Source organism: Fulmarus glacialis, unplaced genomic scaffold (genome assembly GCF_000690835.1).
Source record: "Fulmarus glacialis isolate BGI_N327 unplaced genomic scaffold, ASM69083v1 scaffold49462, whole genome shotgun sequence".
NCBI classification, from domain to species: domain Eukaryota; kingdom Metazoa; phylum Chordata; class Aves; order Procellariiformes; family Procellariidae; genus Fulmarus; species Fulmarus glacialis.
Window position 1 is genome coordinate 959 of NW_009196882.1, and position 18509 is coordinate 19467.

The 18509-nt window shown below is 37.2% G+C and overlaps 1 protein-coding gene across 1 annotated transcript; it reads right to left on the reverse strand.

Moving 5' to 3' along the window:
* Positions 1-11139: 11139 nt before the first annotated feature.
* Positions 11140-17522, reverse strand: TMEM33 (transmembrane protein 33). The gene is made up of 6 exons (XM_009572334.1): positions 17433-17522; positions 16807-16994; positions 15757-15824; positions 14844-14977; positions 12817-12900; positions 11140-11359 (listed from the first exon to the last, which is right to left on the reverse strand). Exons 1-6 carry the CDS (start codon positions 17516-17518, stop codon positions 11230-11232), a joined length of 690 nt encoding a protein of 229 aa, XP_009570629.1. The 5' UTR covers positions 17519-17522; the 3' UTR covers positions 11140-11229.
* Between the last annotated feature and the right edge of the window lie 987 nt (positions 17523-18509).

Consider the following 18509-nt stretch of genomic DNA (forward strand, 5'->3'; position numbering starts at 1 on the left):
TTGAAAGAATATAGAAATTCTTAAAACATCTGAAATTCCCGAAGAGTCTCTGCTACACTGTAGAAGAGATGCTAACTGTTGCATATTTTTCTTTAGGTTTATTATTTCCTATCCAAAACCACTATTACTAATTAATTAATTACTGAACTATTACATATTCTTTTATCCAGCTGAATAACTGAATTTGCCTTGTCTGCTTTTGTTGTGGTAAATATGAAACAGGAAGGAAAAAAATAAATCTGGAATACCATAGACAGATTAATAGGTACTGCCAGTGTGGCAGTCAACCAGGATTTACATGATCAAGGGCTCTGCATGAACCTTTCTATTGATAAATCCTGAAACCTGAGGAAGGAGACAAAGAACAAGCAAAAGAACATCAATAACAGCCTGTTCAGCGTGGGATAGCCAAGTACATAAAGTAATTGATAATGAATTACCATGCCTCATGGCATGGAGCTGCAGCATCCTAAGATAAAAATCTCAAATCCTTATTTATGAGCATCACAACCATTAGTTATCAATCACTAGCAATGAGTGGAGCAACACGCTAAATGACAGGGAACTGTTTACGTATTTCAGGACATCCAAACTATATTAAACAACTTTTTGCCTATTTCAAAAACTACTACATATAGCCATAGAGAATAGGTGAGATCTTGTTTGTCATTGAGTGGCAATATAGTTGGAATATAGTTTTTCATTCAATATAGTTGGAATTGCATCCTAAAGTTTAATTGTAAATAATGGTTATTCAATTGCTGTTTTAAGCCCCTATTTCATAAAATCAAACCAGTTTTAACTCAAAAATCAAACGTCAAAGAAATCAAAACTCAAAGAAAAGAAAAAAATCTCACTCACATTCAAGTTGCTAAACTCTGACTGATAAAAAAATTATTATTAATATATGCCATGCTCGTACAGGGGCTTCTGTGCCATCTGAACCTCTGGCTAGAGGACAGAGGTTGCTCATATACCTATTGCGTGAAGATCTTGATCTTTTGCTCCTAAGAAGAGGGAGGCTGTCTGGCTGGCATCGGGGTCATTTCCTCAGGCATCCTTTTGTAAAAACTCTAGAACCTTGTTGTATAAAGCATATTACGTTGTCAGTAAAAACTGATAAGGCTAAGTTGCTTTACCACGTAATAAAGGTCTTCAAGAAGAACAGGGACTATGTGGGTACAACCTTTTAAGATTTAGAACTTGCTTTAGGGAGACGCTTGAAGAGTTTCTTGATCTGTAAGCACTTCTAAGTAAAGACAGGCAACTGGATTGAAATATAGACCTTTGGAACCTTTTTTCCTTGTTCCTGTTTGTTTAAGAGAAATAAGTAACTGACTGGATTACTCGAGCTGCAACAGTGCATCATGATGAAATTCTCCGATGTTACTATCTAGCAAGAGATCTGTGATACGTAAAGGCTATACACAGTGAAGGATTTTAGTGTTCCTTATATGAAAAATGATGTAATATAAAGCTAATTTGACTATTTTTGAATCTGAAATTCATTAAAGATGTCAAGTTCATACAGTGGAGCAGACCTGCAATGTCCCCAGATCAGCGGCAAGAGCTAAGGTAATGACTTAATATAGTTTAAATTACACTTTGGGATTCCCATAACATCCTGCCTTGTGTGTCTTTCATACAGCATAGCAAGGTTTTTAAAAGAGAAAGACCATTTTGATTTTGTACCTTTTATGATACTACACATATATTGTTAACACCAAGCAAATACATACTGATAGTTCAAAAAAAAAGTATGAATACATAAAGTGTTCAGTGATCCCGAACAGCCTTTAAGTTTTTAAGGTAAAATATTTAAATTAACAGAAAAAGAGAAAATATTTCACCTGGTGGGCAGGTGCATGACGGGAATGAGTTTTCCGAAACTCAAAATGGTCTATCTACAGAAGTCTGCGTAACACCACTCTGAGTCACATAGGTCTGTAAAGTTATTTCATGGTCACTGGCTCAAAGATCAACATGAACTAGAAGTAAGTATCTTTCATTTCCAGCACGTGGATAAGTGTTTTCAATTATTCACATGCAGTTCATTCACCTGAACACCAGCAGAGCCATCTTCAGTTTCTTAAGCTGGTAAGCAGTGCTCAACCAGCCCTTTTGACCCCAGCAGCAGCCAGGCAGCCAGTGACCTCCTGCTTCTGCTGGAGCTGCTTGCAGTCTGCCCACAGCACAGGCTGGCAGCCACGTGCTTTCCTCGGGAACCCTGGTGACACATGCCAGATCTTCTGGGAGGCTAAGCTGACATCAGTACTGCAGAATCAGTTGAAATGGGAGTACAATAAATGAGAGGGAGGGAATTCCAGAAGAGAGGGTTTCACAAAAGCAGACAACAGGAGATAGGACAGGTAAAGAAGGGAAGGAATATCAGGATAGGAGAAAGATGGGATAAACTTTGAGGGCTAGAGATTGACAGCAGACATGAAGGCAGAGATATCATTTGGTCCTTTATTTAGTGCTCAAAAGACCTCAAGACACCACGTGTTGTCTTCATGGTTTGGAAGCCCTCCATTGCCACGTGCACTTGGTACACACGGGAGAACTTGGCAGTAATGCAGCCCCCACACCAGTTAGGCCCTGTATCCCTGACAGAGACTAAAGCTCATTAGGAGCAAGCCTAGAACAGACGTTCTATTTTGGTTTCTTGGTAAAGGAGGACAATCAGGGGATTCGCTTAAAAAGCCCCTTATGGCTCTGATTTAACATGCCAATGCAGGCACTCCTTTTAGCTACCCAATATTCTGTTTTCCTAAAGGGAGGCGTTACACTTCTAAAGAATTCGCTTTCCCACTGGGGAATGGAGATTCGCTTGCACATCTCAACAAAAATCAATGGGAGTTATACCGGGACACATGAAGCTACAATCAAATTAGGGAAAAGGGAAAGATTCATACAACATATATCCAGAAACGTGCACTTCATGGCTGTGCAGGAAAAAGATGAAAATATTATTGTTCCTGTATCAATAATCCCACACACACATGTAGGAAAGACTTCAACTGTAAAGCAGCAACATCCTAAGCAAAAAGGAATAAGGATTCTGCTGATATAATTACCATGCTTTATGACTGCAAAGATTTGACAATAAATGTTATAAGATCTGTATTGGGGGATGCTCTCACAGATGACAGGGTCTTTTAGCTTCCTAACAATCACAAAAAATATTTGAGTAGTTACTTCTTTAAAGAAACCTTAAGCATAAATCTGGTTTGCTTTTGATCTCCTTTCTAATGCATAAGGCAGATAGATACTTGCAAAGCTAAAGTACAATAAATCATGAAGAGACACTATTCTCCTGAGAAACTTAAAGGGAAAAAGACTCTCCTGTAGCCAATAGATGCATGAGGAACACATTAAATTGCTAAAATGTTTTGCTTCATAGTCGCAAACCAGCGACCAGAGGTCAGTGGTTTGGAATAAAATTAGTGTATGGAAGAATTCCATTTCATTTCAGCTGACCAAATCATATCATCAAATAAAATTTCCAGCCTTTGAGTGAGAAAAAAGAACTCTTAAAGTTAGCAGCACTTCTCTTTATGCTAAAGCAGAAAGCTAGTTTAAAATTCTTAAAAACAATACTAGGTACATAATACATAATATATTAAACAACTACTCTTATCTTTACAGTAAGATGCAGACATGCACAGGAACACAGGACCAGAGGAAGCTTCCTGCATCATCAAGTCTAGTCTCCTGCCACTCCACCTGTCCTACAATCTCTTACATGAACAAATCAAGGACCAGCTTAAAAGCAGCTTGATTCTTTTGCTTGTAAGAAAAAAAAAGTGATTACAAGAATGTGAAATAAGCTTGACTAGTACTTTTGAAGTGTATAAAGGCAAGATATTAGGAGCACCTATGCAGAGCAAGAATCTTTTTAAAAAACGATTTCCCTTACAAACGTGTAACACACTGCAAAGAGAGAATGCTGGCAGAGGGCAGGAAGAGGCTTTTTAATTATAAAAAGCAAAATGTATTAATATATCCAAATGGCAAAAACACCCTCAAAATATTATGTGTTTTATTTAGTCATCTATCTGCTGCTGTAAATGTGCACCATCGATCCACAGCACATATATATTGACGCAACCAAACGCCTTGCTTACCTCTGCCCCAGGTAAAAATTTGAGAGAATTAAAAATGTAAATAGAACCACTGGATGCTCAACAAATACACGCTGAACTAATGCTTGATGCCACAACTGCAGTTTCTAAGGTTTCGATATTTCTCTGTATTATACAAATGATAAAATGCCAGTGGACACATGAGAATTCAGAAAGTCAACTTCAGATTTCCATCTGCGATTACAAAAAAAAACTTGCTAATAATGGCTTTGATTTAGAACTTTATCATTGAAAGGATTCATAATGATTTTTGTTGTGCTTTAGTCAGAACCTAACCGAAGTTGCTATAGCAGAAAGTATGTCGAAAGAGATTGTAATAGGCAAACATCTGTCACCTCAAAACACTGTTTGGTCAAATTTTCTAGACTAAAAAAAAAAAAAAATCCAAAAGTGTTAAAATGTTAAGTTACAAACAATATGTTCTAGATGTGTCTTTGCACACAGAAGCAAACATACACCAGGACAAAGCCCCATGCAGTTGCATATATGATATCTTCCCCTAGATTGCCAATATAAAAGTGTAGCAAAGCAACATGGAGAGAAAAAAGCTTAAAAAAAAAGCCAAGAAGCCCAGTAGCAATATAGACCATAGTAAGTGTTTATTTCTCTACTCTTCCACTACAAGAGCTTCAGACATAATGGGCAAGAACACATAGTTCCACTGCAGCTGTTTTCCATTTTAAGTAAACCAAGATCAGCCTGTCAGCTCTCGTACAATGTGGCAGCATCTGAACATGCTACTCCAATAGTATTTTAATAGAGACTAAATTAGAAATAATGTACAGCTAGAAAACTTAAGTACTATCAAGAGGATACTGATGGCATAAAACCATGACCAGTTAATTGGTATTTGTGAAAACAACAGAGAACCCAGTAGGATTTCCATGCCTCTTTTTATCACATAGAGCTGCTCTCTTCTGCATTCTCATTATTTTTCTCCCCATTCTTCTTCCTTCTCCTTCTATTTCTACCTTTGTGAAAACTATAACTGACATTGCTTTAACCCTTGCAGATAATCTAGCCCCGCACCTTTATTAGCTTAATTTTCCTGTGAAATACCTCAACCAACTCATGCATCATCTTCATCCAACATACTCTCGCTCTTCACATTGGCAAAGGTGCATGTGTGAGCATTCATAGGAACACACACAGCAAGTGAAAATACCATGACCTGCACTTGTTCTCAAGCAAACCAGTTTCCTCACCCCAGGCACAAGTCTGGACTGCTGTAACACTTCGCTCGCCTCGCAAGATATCATGGTCAGGCACATGGAAACCAGGACAACCAGAACTCAAATTAGCCATTGCTTTCTTTTAAAAGCAAAGTCTTTCATGGCTTTTCAGAATACAGTCCACTCTACTGCTTCTACAAAACCGCAGCTGTATGGTGGTAGCCAGCTGTGGTAGAATAAAGCCCATCTGTGGTAGAATAAAGCCCATCTGGTTGGCACTGGGATTGAACAGAAGTCAGCTATTTAACATGCTATCACAAATGAGCTAAGCCTAGCCCACAAGAAGAGGGTAACATAGAGCCACACTATTAACAACACCGGTTTACAATTTTGCTTACTAGTTGCAAACAAATTATTATTATACTGATACAAATTCCAAGTAATCAAGCACTAGGTACAACTCATTTTCAGTTCAGCAGTGGCACTTATTTAGGTAGTGGGATGTAATCAGTCACAAAGTAACCTATTTCAAGATTAAAGGGACAGGACTCCTGCCAAAACACAGGGGTACAGTCAAATTTCTCTATTAACACCTGCACTGAAAATATGGCAGTAAACTGAGCGCATAGGTAAATTTTTTCACAGGACTTGGTGTTACCTATGCCAGGTGTAAAGCAGAATAGCTCCAATGACATGAAGACAGGGATCAGCTTTTTTTGGTTTTGATATACAGCTTAATCTTCCTTTTTCTCAAGAAAAAACAAATGAGAAGCCACAGTAGCTCACTGCATCCTGCACTAAACACACACACACAAAAAAAACCAAAACCAAAAAAACCCCACCCAACACACACCTAGAACATTTAACATGGGAAGCTGTTGGTCAGTAAAGCAAACTCGGAGATTTGAACTTAAACAAGTGCTGGTTTGCAACACAACATTAGTAATATTTTAAATCCAGAAAAAAACCTATACAATTTGATTTCAAGAACATCAACAAAACCATAGCTGTATCAATACAGAAAACAATTTAATTTGTTTCAGAATAAATATTTGACATACAAAGCACATACAATGAAAAAGGGTCACAATAAATTACAAATGGAGATACTTGCTCGTTCACTGAGAAAAGCCCTTGATATTTCCAATTTCATACCATCATATTTATCATTCTTGCTGATTTAAGCACAGCACTAAACAAATATGGATCCCTGTGCTTTCTTTCACGGGTACTGGCATGGATAATTTACTGCAGTGATCCAATTTGAAAATCAGTAGGGACCAGTAAATCGCTGCATAAAAGAGCGAGCGAATGAGGTGCTTTTTCCTTAGTGTCAGCAGCCTGTGATTATTATGTTTATTAGATTTTCTTGAAAGGGCTTCACATTTTCTCAAATATGCAGGAGAACTATATTTCCCCTCTGAGCCCTTACATTAGCATTTTGTGCCTCAGTCCTTGAATACAAGTAAAAGATGAATTTTTCAATTCATTTTAGAAGTTTGTACCATCTGGATGGCACGGAACTAAGCAATGAAACTCCCTTACCTGCACAATATCTGCTATTATCACAGAGCTAGCTTCTGCAGAAAAGTTAATAACTAATGCTGACATTTTATGAAAAAGATATTTTTGAAGCCACATTTAAGATTAAATTCAATTACATTATCTGTACTGATAATGCATCTTTGAAATAAAGGATTGCTTAAGGTTCTATCCTTAAAAGGAGATTTAAAACAGCAAGGCCTGACTCTTCCTGTGATTTTAAGAAACTTACAGCACATTAAAAGTTACAGTACAAATATACACTAACCAATTTCAGTATAGTTTAACCACAAATACTTGTACTGCAGCAATTAAAAATTATAGAAAATGACAACAGATCAGCATACCTTATTAACATCTAGCATATAAGTGCTAGATCTTACTCTGTTTTGTTATTTTTCCTCACCAGAAAGATGAAGATACCAGGGGCCATACCTAGCTCTTGCACACGGGAATCAATTTTTGACATCGCTTTAAAAAAAACATGCTGTTCTAGCTCAATGGTCTTCGCTACCGTTAATCTGAGCACCATAAGGTACAGTATTTTTGAAACTGTTTAAGCAGCAGTTAGTATCATTTTGGAAACAGGACCAAGAAGTCATATGTGGTGTAGAAACAAATCACAGTTCCCCCTGAACTCTTGCCCAACTCTCTTTTTTCTACTTCCTGCTCTGCCAGAGCTCTTACATCACCTCAGGCCAGTGCTCCTTTCTTCTGTGCCTCAGTTCCTGTCTGTAAAATGGGCAAGAACTGTACTTCCTTAATTAACAAGGGATCTGTACAGCAAATGTTGCAATACAGGCACCTAACGATAAAAAGGTCCAACACAGACTGTACAAAATAACCAGCTATGTTGTTTGGACAGTACTATCACAAACACAGTTAGCAGCTCAAAAACTGTTGGAACAAACAGTGGCTCACAATTATAATATATTAAAAAAATCCTTAAAACGTGTAACTTAAAATATTAATGGGTATCACCCCCCTTGAACATCCATCAAAGAAGGGAGCAAAACATAAATGTGACAGCACAAAAATGACAATAAAAGTATAAAATTAAATAAAAGACAATAAAGGAAAGGATGGATGCATTAGTGAATTACTTCGTGTGTAAGAAATCCCAACTAGCATTAGCTACTCCAACAGACCTTGCGGGTCTGATGTTTTACTTATCTACAGGTGAGAACAGACAAGTCCTACGCTGGAGCGTCACTTCTACACCAAGTTTGTGCACAGCAAGGGGTAAGTCTACCCACAGAACTTAGGCAAGAGCACCTTAACTTACGAAAGCTAGGACGATAAAAACAATAACCAGCATGATTTATACCAGCAGAAACAATTACCACATTAGGTAGACAACCTTTCAGTAGGACAAAAACTCCTCTGCTTCGCAGTTGGGCTTGGCAGGCATTTTATGGTCAGTTGCAAAATTTCTCTACTACCACAGACTTGTTACAACTTCTGTATCTCAGCTAGCTGTTGATAGCACAGCAGCATGAACATACAGTTCTTTTCACCAGAAAAATCTCAAGCTATCAGGACACAACCAGCATTTCATGTGTTTAATTTAATCGTTAGTTTAGAAACAGTCACAAACTGTGGTAAGGAAGCAGGCACAAGGACAGAGTGTTTTTGCCAGCATTGAGTAAACTCAGTGTTATCACTTGGGCAACCTAAAGGCTACAGTAAAAATCAAAGTTGATGCAGAGCGCAGGTCAGTTGCCCTATTTATTTCGCTTAGAAGTTATTCTTACCCCATTGTTCCATGTTTTCTTGGCACATTAGAGAGGTAAGTTCTACCAGGCCACAAGTAAAATCCAGGCCTCATTTGTCAAGTAACTCCTTGCAAAGCCAAGGACATACTACTAGCCAAATCAAATCAAATCCCATTTATGAAAGATCTTCCTCCTCTTGATCCATTTTTAAGACTTAATAGAAAGAGTTAACAAGAAATTTGGTATCCACATATAAGCTCTACTTCGTGGCACTGTCTTCCAACTCTCTACTTACTGAAATCTCATTCACTTATTCCTTTTAATCTTCCTTGTACATTCATAGAGTTGGATCTCAAGACTTAGCATCCTTCAGTCACAGCTGCAATACATCAGATCCAATTTAGACTCTTCTCTAATTTCATGACAGCATACAATTGAAGGAACAGTAGACTGCACCCATAACAGCAGTCTTAGACCACAAAAATTTGCTCAGAAGGAACATGCTATTTTGCTTACACTAATTACAAAAGTATTTATTTGTCTTCCACTCCCAGTATGGGGGACCAACTTACATGACCAAATTAATTTTTAAATTACAGTGGTGCAAAGAGCTGAACAGAGTCTGATGTCACCACTCAAAAAATATACCCTGTAACATGAAAGAGGGTCTAGAACAGTACTGAAGAATTGAAATGGCAAGAAGTAGGTCTAGATTTCTGCTCTGATTAGGTATCATTGTTGCAGTGCTTATTCTTGGGTTAAATTTTGAAGGAGAGGGTGATAAATTTTTGCACTTTAGAAGGCAAAATTTCCCGATAAAGTAATTTAGAAATGCACAAGACATTATGTCCCGATTCAGAAGCAGCAGTGGGAATATAAGAACGTGCACACATACACGCAGGACAGCATTCTGCTCAACTTCCAGGTTCAAGCATCAGTATGTTCTGTTAGAGAGAAAACAAGCTTGAAGAGCCTAGTAAATTACATTTAACACTCCTTTTATTGCAGTAGAAATTTTAGTTTTTATAAAATCCTCAAATTACAGGATACACATAAGAGTCAATCTCGTTGCAAGTCTTTAGCAGCTGTAGAGCATTACTGCATGCAGTTCCTTCTGCAGTGTGCAAGTGTTCTACAAATAGCTCATCATGTTTAGAGAGCAAGACAAGTAGTCAAAGAATATCATATTCAATTACCAATTGGTTCAGGTTGAGCAAAAAATGAAGTAAGTATAAATACATGGCTCTGATCTAACAAACTCATACAACCGCAAAGTCTAAATGATATCCACATCACAAACAAGATAACTCAATAATTACAGAAAAATACTTTGCTTCAAGACTGTTTTGAAAGGTGTTTCACATAATATTTCTCTAACCAAGGAAGAATAGTTAAGTACAGTACTACAGAAGTTTACAAAAGGCCAATGAAACCCCTTTAATTTTAAGCAATTAGAATATTAACATTAACTACAGAAGATTAGGCAAATACTTCACCTTGAATTTATGCAAAGAAGTTGTGTTCAGACAGATATTCTTCTTTTTCCACGACCTACCTTTCAGCTGCTGGGTGAATGCATAATCAGCACTCAATTTAATATTCACTTCTGTAGTCACGACACTGGCTTCAGATCCGTCATCAGATGGATTTATGCCAAAAAATCCCACACCCATTTGTTTCAGAAGCTGCCTAAACAGGTGCAATCCTTTATGCAAATTTCCCATCACAATGAGAGTCTCAGAAACTGGAAGAACAATTTATATAGAGCTAGCTACAGATCAATTTTCTAAAAAGCTGACATGCTTGAATTACTGCAGTCTCACATTTGTGTAGACACAAGAACAAATCTGCAATGATTCTGCAAAAATTACTTCATTTACATTGACTAGTTCACTTAAGAGATAGTTAAAAGTTTAAGCATTGCGTCTTTGTCTGAAAAGCCTACAGGTCAGCAATTTGGCTTGATAAAATATCTCCTTATGACAAGATAACTGCACAGAGTTTTCTGTAATCAAAGATTTGAGATTTCTTCCAACAACGTAATGTAAGACTATGTCACAAGGTAGAAACTTGGAAGAGTACTTTTTAAGTAATATTAATAAAAATAGCCTCTCCTTCAGAAAAGGTGTTAACTATGCCAGCTTGATAGACTTTAATCCCTTTTGTTAAATTCAAAGTGGGCCATATTTTACATTTGGTATAGTAATTTAGACAAAATGGTTCTACAGATACATTTAGTAAGCAGAAGAATACTGTCCAAAGTGTACTGCATAGGTATGTGTACCAACTGCTATCCACTGGAGACATCCTACAGTAGCTTAGTTCCAACTAACATAAACCTACTGAGCACTGACTTCTTAAAGTTTTAATCAACCTCAAACAATCCTTGATTCCTAAGAAAACAATTCTGTATGACTGGGCATGTTTTGGATAGGATGCAGCTACTTTTTTTCACCAATTAGCAATACAGCACAGTAATTTTAAGTTTCCATTACTTGCTTTTGATATGCTAAATTTCATATTATCTCCAAGAAAAGCATATACACATTTTTACACAGCCTGGAGTGAGATCAGTGTAAAACCAGGAATTTATAATCATCAGCAGAAGTGCCAGCTGCTCATAATGTTCGCAAAACACAAGTGCCTGAAATTTGGCTATGCAACAGTTGGTGCCAATCTGCTTATAAAGGAAATGCTGCTGAGGCATAGTCGTCTTACAAAAACAGGGCATGAGGGCTTCATTATTAGGTGTTCAACAACAATCCTCAGCTCGGTGAAGAGAGTCCTGAAAAATCAGATTTAAAGAGAGTATTAAAATCCTACAGCATTTATCAGAAACAAGTATCATCTAAATCTATCTTTTTCATTCACTTCTCTTCTCAACACCCCACACACACTCTAGTTAGCAAGTTCTTTAGATCAACTCAGTGTTGCAGCATCTTGCAAGAGCTTCAGAATTCTTGTCCTTTAAATATTAACATTTTAATTAACTTCAGTTCAGCAACTTCCAGCTGAGGACAGATATAAAGACAGCAGAAAAATTCCACCTTCAAGGGGAAAAAAAAAAAAAAGACAGAGTAATGCTTTATCAGAAATAGCGTAAGGAGCTGGGAGGTGATTGTGTGTTTGCACTGCTTCTTGCCAGAATGCAAGAACCCTGTGCTCTAGAAGCAACTATTAGAAGACAGACATGAGAAATAAAACCCATAACACCAGTTTCCCTTGAAGATGTTAATCTTTAATGTTAATATTCCAATATTCTTTAAGGGAAACTTAACTACACAAATGCCAGCAGAAAATCTTGGATAGACTAGTTCAATTGAAAGTTAGTTTTAGTATTGCGTAACTTAAATTATTTTTAGATACCAAAGAAGTAAAACACCTTCGTGGATTTTTTTTTGTTTAAAAAAACAAAAAAAACCCAAACCAAAAGAAAAAAACAACATGTACTAAGATGGAACAATTGATTTCTTACAAAACAGTAGGGAATAGGAGGCGACTAAGTTTATGATTCTCAGACCTGTCTTTGCATACCACAGCAGCCAAAGCCACTTCCTTGGTACTTTAGCAAACCATTTTCTAATCGGGTAGTGATCAGACTGGAAAGTATGTTCACAAAATCTTACACTATGCAACACCTGTCATAAGAAAAGTTCTGAGAAATCACTGACCTGAGCAAATGCTTATAGAAATATTTATGGTTTCAAAGTTTAAAGCAATAGTATTGGCTTGACCAACTTTCAAACTAAATCAATAAGGCTCTATTTCAATTATAATTAACCTGACTTATGAACTTAACTAAAGGAGGTAATGAACATGTTTAAGATCATCCACAGATTCTTTCCTGTCAACATTACACAAGTTCATAAATGCCTGTTCGTGTATAGACTTAGGCTCAGATAGGCCTGGAATTTAAAAATAAGGATCCCTTTCTGGTAAATGGTTGCAGAACAATTGAAAGACTTTCTTCTCTCAAAGTGTAGTTTTAATTACACAAGCACGTTCTGAAAGCTCCCACTCAAGGATGGCGATACATTTCAGGAGAGTTCAGTTACATGAAATAAATGTAACCTTGAACCAGCTGGTGGGTTTTTTTTAGCATCCAGGTATATTCCACATTGTACAATTACCATTTGCAGATTTAGTATTATGAGTTATGCATTCATTTTAGAATGACAAATTTCTGAATGCCTAAACACTATGCAGTTAAACGTTAACTTCCAAAATCAATTTAGTGCTTACCGACAGTATGGATTTCGCCGAGAGGAGTAGCGTAATGTAAGAAACCTATAGTAAATGAACGGCTGGAGCAGACTCCCTTGCCCACTGAAAGAGAATAGAGAAGTAAAGCTTAATACTGACAAAAAACCCAAAACAACAGGACTTTTCCTAATAAAAACAAGCAAACTACTTAAGCTCAAAGAAAGCTAGATTGGGGTCACATTTGTTCTGATAATCTAGACCTGACAAGAAAAAGTACGTAACAATACCCTTACGAATGCAGAAGCTTACATTATAGCATAAAACTGCCCAATGAAGCAGTTAAAGAAGTGCTGTTCGTGTATTGATTTTATATTTATGACATTTTTTTATATGCCTCATTTCTGGTGGTGGGCAAAGAATCACAGAAGTGATGATGGATGCCTGTTCAATATTAACAAAAAGCTTGCTGGTCAAGCACAGAAATTGGCTGACATAAATAGTCCAGTTACAGTGAGCTTTTTCGGCTCTAATCGTAGCACTTTAAGTACCTGGACCATATTTCTAGTATCTTTTGCAAAACTTCTCAGAATACACTGAAGACTATTATAGATATATTGAGGTATTAATGCCAAGCTGATATCCGACTATTTCAGTTACACTGAAATAAGGTTTTGATACTTTACAAAGCTGCTGTTTCACATGATGGTGCTGTAAAATAGTGAAAGGGTAGCACACAAACCATACATAGCAAAGTACAGAAATACTGTGAGTTTAATTAATTGTAATGACTGAAGCTTTTTTTACATAACACAGTATTAAAACGCTCTGTTTGAGGATGAACAAGACAATTCCAGTAACTACAGCTCCTTCAAGCATGAGCAATATCTTTACCCAGAAGAAAAAATATAAAGTGAAAAGGAAAGTGAGCTAAAGGAGGGGGGAAAGAGGAAGTCTTGCACCTGTACAGTATTTACAAGCAATTTGATATGCTGTAACAGTTTAAAGAACAAATTCTCACAATAGCTGCATTTAACCATTATACTATTTTAAAATTTGGTATATGATCTTCTACAAGCGTCACTATCTACTAGATGACTTATCAAGTAGCAACACTTCACATACTAAATTCTCCAGAGAGAAAGAGAGGGGAAAAAAAGTTCTCCTAAAGAGAAGTTTAAAGCACTTCAATGTTTCAGATACCGGACATAGAGTGTATCTGTCAGTTGGTAAGTAGCCTTAAATGAAAGGGAATCCTTCAGGGCTGAAGCATTGAAGTGTTCAGCTGACATATCAAAAGATAAAGACAAATTATGCATTCTATCAACTTTCAAGAAGATAAAGCCTCTCTCCTGCTGCCTGTGAGACCACCCAGGACAAACGCTCTCACAGTGCTATGACTTGTATAGAACAATGGGCATTATTCCCCCTCCAAATATTAAAAGGCAATGACCCAAACTTCAGTGACTGGCAAGTCGTTATGCCTGTATGACTTCAGTAGGATTCCAACATGCATAGGCTCAAGATCCCTAAAATGAATTCAACAGGCTGCACAGCAGGCAAAACCAAATGGAATCATAAAAAAGAGACAAAGGTCACTGGTCAGAAGTAACACAGGAGAGGACATAACCTACTCCTGCTTGCACACTTTTAGCACAATGAAATTTCATGCCACTTAAATTTCTGGAATCTAATAGTCAAAAATGAGAGTACACTTTCAGTGAAGCTGAAGATCTTAATATCCTATTACACTGACCAAAAATAAACTTGCTGAACAATGTAGGAGAACGCAAGTTACAGGCCTGAAAAAACTTTGATTTACCAATGTCACCCATGCTATGAAAGGGATGGATTTTTTGGTGCTCAGTTATAGCAGAGTGAACACTTTTTGATTTTATGATGCACCAACTTGAGAAGTCTAGGAATCAAACAAATTTAACTCGTAAGCTCAAGACTTGGTCAGCCAGAACCATACAAATGGAGCTCTGTGACCCACAGAGAACTCAACTGCAAAAAGTAATCTTGTGTAGAAAGTTTCTAATTCTAAAAACATTTATGGTAATTCTTACCTGAAGAGCATAAAAACTGTAGCTGGCATCAGGAAAATTTCATTGCAAGCAATGAATTTTAGAATATTCTGTTGATTAGCATTCAGTTTCTCTAAAAGATTTCTCAGAAAGGGCAGACTATTTGAACTCCGTGCCTTTAAAGAGGAAAAAAAGATTGCCAGAAAACATACAAGTTACACCTATCTTCTCTAGCACAAAAAAATCAAAATACTAACAATTATCATTTACAAGTCACTTCAGCATTTTAAGACTAGATCCTTTAAAGGTATTGAGATTAGTATCCCAAAGAAAACTACCGGAAGCTTGGAACTCCATAATTACATAGATTTCAATTAAAAACATGAGGTGTTGCAATTCCTTCACACACCCATTTTAGGTTCAGCTGCATAGAGATAGCCACAAGCCTTATTCTGTCCACTACGAGGAAGTACTTACGGTAGCAAGATAGCCTAGTTAGGAACACCAAAGGTTGGAGTCACATTAAGATGCACAAGGCAATTCATTGAACAGCAGGTCCAACTCAAAAGTATTTTGCTTCCAACTCAAAAGTATTTTGCTTCCTAACCTCATCCTGCAGTTTGTTATTTTACTACTGAAATAGAACATTACATTTCACAGGCTATGGTTTAGCTTGAAAAAACATGTCTTAAGTTTCAACTTAACTGTTACACAGCATTTGCTTCCTTCAAAGAACACCATTTGAAGAAAAATAATTAGTGTCAACTCCAATGTATCATGGAGTCGTAACAGAAGATTAGATTCTCTCAGATTCTCTGTGCTGAGATTCCATACTGCAATTTCACTCTAACTCCTCTAGTGTAGCTAAAGGAAACCATAGCTGCAACTCAAACCTGTTTATAAACCCCAAGAATATCAACAGTATTAATCGTTTCATACAGCATATCATACTTACGTCAAGAACCTTCTTTGTATATGTGGCAGCATGAAGCAAAGAGAACAGCAGAACTGGAAAAATACTCACTGGAGCAAGCGATAAGGAAAATTACAGGCTGCTGAAGCGCTTCATTTCTCCGTGATGCTATGCTAACACACAAGTCATACCCTGACGGCTCTTTGCAAGAGGTTGGCTGGAATGACCTACACTGGATTAAGACATGTATATGTCTAACAACTATATTTATACCTCTTCCCTTTGCTTCTTACGCCTTGTCTTTGTTACGCATTTTTATTAACTTCAAAATGTGTGTGTATGCAGGTATGCAAAAGTACAACATACACCATTACACACCAGTGCATTTCTACTGAAATGCATTCTTTCTGCATGAAAGACACGTGAGGTTACTTCTTAAAATCTATCATATACATGTAGTCCTAATATTTTTATTAAGAGATGCTATAAAACGCATTTCTTCACCAAAGAACATGCAGTTGCCAGCCATTCAGATTTTAGAGAGCAAGAACATAGACATTCCTCTGCCAGAGACATTTTAAGAGTAGGACATTAAGCATACATACGAAGTGGCGCAAAGAAAAGTCAGTTCTTGCATGTCACCTTTGACAAGCCACAGGAGCAAGCCATTTTTTGCAGACTTTATCTGTTTAATAACTTACCTGAAAAAACTACTACTGAATAATTGTCTCTCTGCATGATACATGTCCTCCTTACAGTGAGGAGTCATATATAAACCCCGTACTGGTAATAAATGAAAGTTACCAACTTCTCAAAGCATCACATGAGGCTGGTCATAAAATCCACTGAACTTAAGTCTCAGGAAAAGAAAATGTAAATAGCCAGAGACTGCAATGCACTAGTTATAGAGGTGATTAACCTGAATATGGATCAATCAACATAAGCCTCTCCTATTTTACATAGAGTATGTTCTATGAATAGCAAACATATTCTAGGTTAAACTAGTTTTTCAAATCATGGCACAGGTGATGAAAAGAATCAAGTTTTTAAGATATTTAAAAACATTACCAGGATGACACAAGTAAAGGATACTTGTAACAGGGTACGAATTCACAAAGATAAGAGAGTACAACAGGTAGTGGCAGCTGTCCTCCAGCAAAGCCTGGGCCAGAAACGCCCTGCTAAGCTGAAAGTGCGGTAGCCTTTGGTGTAGTCGGAGGGCACTAGTAAGAGCATTTGCCAGCAAGGCACGCTGATAAAAGCTTGCTGCTTCATGCAACCTGCAAATCATCAGAGGAGACGTTACCATATGAACCAAGCCCCTGCTCAGAAGTCTTCCACCCTTGAGAATTGCATCACAATTGCACAGTACCTGAAGTATTTCTATTATCGTACATAAGCACTATTACCAAAATACAACTCAAAAACTGGTAACACTGACTTACTACAGGTGCCAAAGGTAAAACAACTCACTACATTACTCCATAACCACACACAAAAACATGCATTTGCCACTACTTTACAGTTGCTCAACATATTTTCCAAACACACCTAAAAGTGTTTTAAACCAATCTAAAAATCTGTAAACTGTTCTGATAAAAAGCAACCAAGCAAGCTGAATAATAGAAATTTACCCTTACATGAAAAACAACTCTATGAAAAGGAGTGTAGATACTTTGCAAAATTTTAATGCTATTTTACAATATTACAATACATACCCTAGAAGAGGCAGGACAAATAAAGCCGAGCAGTAAACTGTGAACAAGCGGGAAAACCACATTGCTGTATCCAACTTGTTAGCCATCAGAAATTGCTACATTAGAAGAAGAAAAGAAAAAACCCAACCCCCACAGAAGTTGGTACCTTAATATTTGCATACAATGAACATTCTTCCTTTCTATATTAAATTGCAAGTCTTTCTCCAACCTTGGATAGAATCAAATTACAGCCTGAAGCAAAGAGCATCTTTTTGTTCTGTATGAAACTTGACTCATACGATGTTACTAACCAGATCAAAAATAGCTTGGCTATCTCAGAATCAAAAGGCTCCTTTATATATTAAAATGAAATATAATGGTAAAATCTTGTGTGGAGGCAGTTTTTCTAAACAAACCAACCTCACAAAACAGCCAGCTTCAAAAATGTATCATGCAAGGTCTTTAGACCTCACTGACTTTTGCATCTATTGCTCCAAGGTTCCTTTTAGAATACACTTCACACACCTGGGGTTAAATCTCCACACTTCTTACAGAGGGGGAAAAAAAGAAGGGGTCAGGTAAATTTGGCATAGCTACATCATAAGGAATGTGGCATCGTTTTGGCCTACCTATTCTTGGCCTCAAAAAAGTTTTTAATGGTAATCTAGCACCTCTCCTGTTGTTGAGCTCTCCTTAACCACAGTCCCCCTCACGCCTGATATAGTTCCCGTGCCAGAAAGGCTCTAATGGAACACAGCATGCTTTTGGCCGTTAGGTGCCAAAGAGCCAAAACATCAGTTTCCTTTCACCTGAAAGAGCTCAAGATTTTTTTCCGAATTTGAACCAGCTTTTGAAGACTGTTCTTTTCCTCTATGTTCCTAGACCCTTTTGATGAAAATGACCAGAAATTAACCTAACTCACCTGCAAGCGTCCTCCTATCATTATCTACTGACTTACTTGCACAATATAACCACAGACATATAGTTACCGTCACACGGAATTAGTTTTGATTGAGACATTTTCGAGACCGGCGGCGCAGCAACAGCACGTTTCCAAGCAGAAAATGGAAGAGCTGCTTCCCCCTGCCCGGCCGAGCA